This window comes from Nicotiana tabacum, chromosome 12 (assembly GCF_000715075.1).
Source record: "Nicotiana tabacum cultivar K326 chromosome 12, ASM71507v2, whole genome shotgun sequence".
Classification (NCBI taxonomy): domain Eukaryota; kingdom Viridiplantae; phylum Streptophyta; class Magnoliopsida; order Solanales; family Solanaceae; genus Nicotiana; species Nicotiana tabacum.
The window spans coordinates 47,343,859-47,351,326 of record NC_134091.1 but is presented as its reverse complement, the minus strand read 5'-3'; the positions used below and the strand labels follow the sequence as shown (position 1 = coordinate 47,351,326).

The following is a 7,468-nucleotide window of genomic DNA, read 5'->3' as shown; positions in this document are numbered from 1 at the left end:
ATTTCATGTGTTATTTACTGCGACATTCAAACAACATAATTATTTTGTTGTGATATACATTGATATTGAGATAATAATAAATTTTGATAACTGTATTTCTAATTTATATTTTAGATGTACAAGGAAGAAAAAATAAAATTTCAATACACATCTTGATATACACAAAGAAGAAAAATAAAATTGTAATATACATTTTGATATACATATTATAGTTGTGATACACATTTATTAGATACCTGGTGCCAATATCTATAACTAAGATTTTTTGTTGCTAATTATATGTGTACATTATTACACCGTGCAAAAATACCCTACAAGAAATACTTTTCTAGGTGATAAAAGTCGTAAACAAGAACGCAGGTACTTATTTTGTTCTGAAATTTTAAACTAAAAAGTTCAACTTCAGGACAATTTAGGACATTTTTATTCCAAAAATTAAAATGAAAAACTAAAATTCAGGACGCACTGGATAATTCCTAAATAGCAGCTCTTTAGAATGGCTACTTAGTATCATTTCTACATAAAAGTCGCGAGCGAGAACGTCGTATAATTTTTAAAAATGTACTGGGCCGCAAATAATTTTAGCCCAAAATCGGCACGTAATTGGGCCCAAAAACCGAATATGCCTACATTCGAATTTCAAATGCTTACGAACTACATATCAACTAAGCCATAAAATGAAGAATCATTTCATCACTAAGAGAACTTCTAATAGTCTAGCAATTAAACTTCAAGTTTGCATCATAAACTATAATCTTTCACTATTTGAGACATATTATGCATTAATATAGTACATTTCATCACACACACAAAAAAAACTACAATCTCTTATGTGCATCCATGAACTTCAAATGACTCCCGATCTTTAAATCGAGACCAAAGCATCCTAATTTTTTGGCCAAGATTTAAGTTCATTCATGTAGTTTACTAGTTTAACACAAAGCAACCTTAAATGTTTTAAAAACTAATTCTAACACTTTTAGTCCAAAGCTAATTAATAGTCCGTTAATTTGTTTTCGGATGACTCTTTCATTCAACCTCGGATCTTGGCTTTTCAAAAGTTTTTCTGCTTTGGTTTGTGGTCGCTGCTGCTCATCTTGTCGCTCCCTCTCCATTTGCTAAATCGAAGCACAACTCATTTGAGAAGAGAAAGACAGATGAAGTCGCAGGATCGTTTGGTCTGTGAACAAATGATATTGGGATTATAATGTGGAATTAAATAATAATAATAATGGGGTTTAGACAATGACAAAATTTATCTAATGGATATATATTTTCTAGTTAATATTTGATTTCTTGGACTAAAAATGAAATACAACATGTAATTAGATTTTATAGTAGATAAACTTGGATGGACTTTTATTATCAGTTTTAGCCTTCGCTTGCTTGAAGAACTTTGGGAGAATAGTTTGGAGAAAGGTATTTTTGACATTTTGTTGGTTTATCCGAAATTACCCACATTGAGCGTGGTATAAAAATAATACTACATAATTTTCGTGTAAATAGTTTTGGAATTACTTATATGGAATAAAAAATTCATCAAATACGAAATTATAAATTATTTTTATATTTTATCCCGAAATTATTATCCTTAAACAAATGACTCCCGATGCCATTATCTTGTACTACCATTTTCCTTTCATATTTCCTATGCTATTCTTTTAACTGAGATTATGAAAAGTGTACGTTGCAGGCCTTTTTAATTTGTTTAAGCAGATGTTTCATTATAAGATGGTGCAGCGTTCTATTGAATTAACTACTAAATTACTGGTATTTCTTATCATAAAGTAGCTAGTAAATGTAGTAGTAATTTAGTTGAACTTTGAGGTGGAATATTACTGTTGATTATTTATTGTTATGCAGTCCCAATTATTCCCAGCATTGACTTTTCTTAGCCCAATTGTTTTGAGAAAAGTCAACACAGGAGAGAGAGAGAGAGAGAGAGAGAGAGAGAGAGAGAGAGAGAGAGAGAGAGAGAGAGAGAGAGAGAGAGAGAGAGAGAGAGAGAGAGTTAGGTGGTTGAACTGAAAATCGCGGAATTGATGCGTTAACATTTTATAAGTATGCATCCACTTTTCTTTAATGAGAAAGTAAATTATAAATTATAATTAAGAAATATTAATTATCTATGATTAATATAGAAAAACATGTGTAAGAGGAATGTAAAGAAAAAAAATATATGTGCAACGTCCAAAATTAGGAAATTCAACGTTTAATTAGGAAGAATTTTCATCATATCTTATTGAATTGATTTGCATCTAAATTAGAGAAAGATATTATTGAGAATATCTATTAATCACTTTCTAACCTTGGGTCAAAATTTAACTAGTTTTTTACTTTGTATCGACATTTAACAACTTTCTAACATTGAAAATCTTTGTACTATAATTACTTCGAACAACAACTCAAATACTGCTACATTGTTTCCAATGGCTGTGAGAGTAACAACAATTTACTTTTTTCTTTTAGTTTCGATTGTAATTCTTTCTAATGTGGTCGAGTGCTACGAGTCTGGCAGAAGATCAAACATTACAATTGAGGTATAATTTCTGTACTTTTTCTCCTTTTATATTTTCGGAAATTTCAAGCTTACAAAAATGTATTGCAGTTTAAGACTACTTTTTGGTGATAAAATTGATCTTTTATAGACTATTCATGGAGATTTTTATGACTGTGTGGATATCTACGAGCAACCAACTCTTCTGCATCCAAAATTGAGTTCAGAAAGAATTAAGGTGAAGTTTTATAGTAGCATCTTCGTAAAGAATTTACACCTTTATCTTATCTATTATTTTTAATATTCATGACATTTCCTTGGAAAATTTTCATATTCTGATTTTGATTTTGTTTACTACAATATATGCAAAACAGATGATCATAGCAAATGATCTTGAAAGACAAAAAGAAGAAAAAATTGGAGGTTTCAAGGCAGAGGAATATTGGTTGAATAAGAAAGGATGCCCAATTGGAACTGTGCCTATACGAAGAATGAAAAAAAAACAACTCCAAAATACTAGACATGCCTCCTTAAGCTTGTTCAATGAATACTTTGGATACAATTGGATTGATGTAAGTCTTCATTTAAAAGCATATATATATATATATATATATATATATATATATATATATATATATATATATATATATATATATATTATATATTATATTGAATAGTTTGAAGGAATAAAAGAAAATATTATATTTAGTTTGCAGGAATTAGCATAACAGCATCTCCACCAATAGAAAGATTTTTGGGGGTTTCAGCTTTTCTTTGTTTATACAATCCTCATGTAAATGGCACTGGCCAATACAGTGCTGCAACTATTTACTTTAGTAATGGGGCAGGAAAAAATCTTGAGCAGATACAAGTGGGATGGATTGTAAGTTTAAATTTATTCCTTTCTTTTCGTAGAAACTAATACTCCACTATATTACTGAATTTTCATTAAATCGAGAAACTGCTCAATCATTCATAATCTTTTTTAATTCATTGAATTTTTTTTGCTATCTTTTTGTGTTATTATTCTTTCTTGGGTACACCACCTAATAGTTTTTCTTCTTCTTCTTCTACCCTGGAATTTTATGTTTTCAGGTGCATCCAAAGTTGAATGGTGACACCCGAACTCATTTGTATACGACGTGGACAGTAAGAATATTTTTTAATTAATTCTTTTTTATTTGAATATGAAGGAATTTTACAGCAGAATTCCAAAAAATAAAATAATTAATAAATACTTGAAATAGGCGGATGGCTTTCACACAACTGGATGTTACAACACGCATTGTCCAGGATTTATTCAATTAAGCCGCGTAATACCTGTAGATTATGCTTTTCCAAGGACCTCCGACTTAGAAACTAGATTCAAAGAAGAAGTGCTTCTCAGGGTCTATCAGGTATTATATATGACGCTACGAACATTCTATTATGGCATTATTTATTCTTACTATATATCTTTATGTAACTAAATCTTTTCTTTTTGTATCACTGCACAAAAACAAGGAGTCCGATAGTCATTGTGCCTACATATGAATATACAACCAGATATACCAAACACCCCCCCCCCCCCCAAAAAAAAAAGGATTGCCTCATGCAATCGTTAAATAAATTAAATGCTGATAAAACCTTAACTAGAGGAACTAAATAAGGAATGCATTATTTGAACTATTTATGAATATTGAATAAATAAAGAAAGTGGATTTTGAATACTATTGTTATCATATTTTTCAATTTATTAGATGATATCAGCTTTTAACTTGAAGTTATTTGCTCTCATTAATTTTGAAAAACAAAGGATAAAATAATGTGATTTCAAATGACGAAAAAAAAAAAGAGGACTAGTTCAATATGCAGTAGTATTGTTTTTATGATTGAAGAGCTTTTTAATATTTGTATCATTCATTAGCTTATAGATAATGAGGATGCATTTACCACCACATTTATCTAAGGGGTTAACTGATGAAATTTTGCCTCCGGTGTACAGTACATCATACTAACGAGATTGTCATTTTATTAGACAGATCATTTTGATTATCATCTTGTAATGCCGGTGATGAACGAAGAGATAGGAATGTGGCCATTTGAATTATTCGATAAATTGAGTGCAAATGGAGCGTACACAGTACAATACGGAGGGAAGGTGTACACACCAGCAGGTGAATACATTAGCCCTTCCATGGGAAGTGGTAGATTTAGAGGAGGGCAACCTTATCTAACTTGTTACATGCGCAAAGTCTTGTATGAAATAGAAATAAATGGAAAGAAGCAACAAGTTCCACCACATGATTCCAAGGTTCAAACTCATGAATCAAGGTGCTTCTATGAAGGATATCAACATAATGACAATGATGGTTACTGGGACTATAACTTCTTATTTGGGGGCGTAGGTGGTGCAGATCATGGTAGATTTTGTCAATATTAGGAAAAAGGACAAGGGTCCAGGGAGGGGGGAAATAATTTGTAATGCTATCTCTTGTACCCATTTGCTTGAATAAATAAAAAGGCTTTTATTGATGTTTCTTCTAATCGATCTCATAACTAAAGTCAATTCACATTGAGCATTGAGAACAAGGACCGATCTCGTACCGTACTACTGATCTTGCCTTTGTTTGATTAGATTGTACTGATTGTTGGGAAGAACATGTGGGATGACAAGGTATTTTTGAAAGTTTACCCTTAGCTATGTAGTCTTAGGTCTATCCCAAAATGCCCACGTGAATCGTGATACTCAAGATTATTTAGAAAAGTAGAAGTAAAACATAAAAGAAAACAAAAGAAAAGGCAAAGGAAATCTTTCCTACAGAAATGAGAAGGCATATCGTGTACTATAAATGTATTTGATAAAAATCATAGATATTTAGAAATCGAGAAAGTTATAGAAATATCTTTGATATTTACTAGTTTTTGAACACGTGTGTTGCACGTGTATCCCATTAATTTTTTTAAAAAATAGTATAATAGACAATATTAACACATGTGTAATAAGTTGCACAAAATTTAAAATACAAGCTCAAACTTGATTGTTGAATTGAATAGTTAAATTCAGTTAAATTGAATAGTATAAAGTGCCTTGTGGAGATACAAATACAAAGTTTTTGGAGACGTATTTTTGCTTCGTATATATAAGACGTCAATAAACAATACCAAAGGAATGTGGAACACTTAATCTAATTTTTAAGTATATTATAGAAAGATTATTTTTTGTGGGTTCAATTCAAAAGGGAAATCACTGTTTAGAGGAGAACTCAGTAGAATAAGGAGAAGGAAAAAATTCTAATAAGAGGAAGAGGAAGACCTATTTAAGTAGCAAAAACCAATAGGGAGAAAATAAAAAATAACATATCTTTGACAATAACATATTTATTACCACCAGTGCATAATCTACGCTCCAACGAATAATCTATATATATATATATATATATATATATATATATATATATAAAAGAGGGACATGAAAGAGTGATGTGGCATGTCTCAATAGTTAGGAATCATATTTATCTTTTTTCTCCTTTTTTTTGAATTTTTCTCCTACTTTAATTTCTACATCATTAATTAATTGAAAAGGCACCTCCCCACTAATTAAGGTTAATTGAAAAGGCACCTCCCCAAGTCCTTCAATAACAAAATGTTCAAAGAATGCAAAACGTCACCATTAGGGATCGGAAACAATCGTTCCTTCCTATATATTAAAAGTCCTTAAATTCACTTGCTATTAAGAAAACGAAAATCCCGAAGGGCCTTCCAATTTTGCATTCTACTTCAAAGTCCAACGAAATCTTTCATAACTGGTGGAATTACTCGTGAGGTGTGTTAATTTTTTATATTCTTATTTTAATCGTTTTCATTTAACTCTTCGTTATTTCTTTTGTATGTAGAAGTTTCTTTATTCTCAACAAAATACGTTCTTCACAATGTCACCGGGCATCAACTGCGTTTCTTTAACTTTTCTACAATGGAGTGCTACTTCGATATGATTTTGGTACATATCTCTTTAATTCTTTCGACTTTTCTAATTACGCGTTACTTTCGAAGAATCAACGTATGTGATTTTTCTTTTTATGATGCACATAATGACTGTGATCATATACATAATGGTTATCAATTTATGATGCAGAGGAAGGATTTTGAAATTACTGATAACTATTATTATGTTTCCATTGTTATTTTGAATGTTTTTTTTCTATTCTTTTTTTTCTATTCGGTACTATTTATTAGGAATCATATATATATATATTTTATTATTTATTATTTATTTATTTATTTATTATTTTTAGCTTTGTTCATTTTTTTTCCATATATTTGCTTCAAATAAAAACCAAGAATCATGTCTTTTAATCTTCTTATTTAGCCTCCCTCTCTCTCTTCCAAGAGCCATGTCTTTTAATCTTCATAAATAGCCTCGCACTTTCTTCCCGTTCCTTCTCTCACCTGCCCTTCACCAATTAAAATCTCCTTTTTCATTTCATAAAATCATCTGTTATTAATACCACTGATTCAATATGGAGGAGATAAAATACGGTTGAAATCTTTTTTTCCTTTTTGTGTTGTTTATCTTTATATAATTTGTTTGACCTATAACACTGTTACTTTACCATTTTTCTTTTTGATTATTCATTGATGTTTTGTTTTTGCCTGATAATAATTGTTTCAAAAGGTTGTTTGTTCTCTTCTATTTCTCTGATTTGGTGGATGTATTTTTGTTTCAATGGTCATTCATGTATTATTTTTGCTTGTCACTATCGTTTTCAATTGATGTTCTCTTATTCTTTGGTTCATTTTTTTGGGGACCTAGAAGTGGTTATATCATCTAAATCAATAAACCTTATTTTCTCAAGGTTGATTGTTTCTTTTCAAATATTTAAAACTCTTTTTTAACTGAGATGTGTTATATCAGGTATAAAACTTTCATAATCTACAATATATCGGTATCTGAGTAATATGGTATTATTTTATCCAAAAAAAAAATATTTT

At 30.0% G+C, this 7,468-nt stretch overlaps 1 protein-coding gene across 1 annotated transcript; it reads left to right on the top strand.

Moving 5' to 3' along the window:
• Positions 1 to 2,429: 2,429 nt before the first annotated feature.
• On the top strand, positions 2,430 to 4,919 carry LOC107763673 (protein neprosin-like). The gene is made up of 6 exons (XM_075227304.1): positions 2,430 to 2,540; positions 2,649 to 2,735; positions 2,872 to 3,069; positions 3,207 to 3,380; positions 3,593 to 3,646; positions 4,515 to 4,919. The coding sequence occupies exons 1-6, from the start codon at positions 2,430 to 2,432 to the stop codon at positions 4,917 to 4,919; spliced, it is 1,029 nt and encodes a 342-aa protein (XP_075083405.1).
• The last annotated feature ends 2,549 nt before the right edge of the window (positions 4,920 to 7,468 follow it).

Coding starts and splice junctions, on each gene's coding strand:
- LOC107763673 (XM_075227304.1), top strand. CDS start 2,430: ATGGCTGTGAGAGTAACAACAATTTACTTTTTTCTTTTAGTTTCGATT. Junction 2,736..2,871: donor TGAGTTCAGAAAGAATTAAG/GTGAAGTTTTAT, acceptor TATGCAAAACAG/ATGATCATAGCAAATGATCT. Junction 3,647..4,514: donor ATTTGTATACGACGTGGACA/GTAAGAATATTT, acceptor TCATTTTATTAG/ACAGATCATTTTGATTATCA.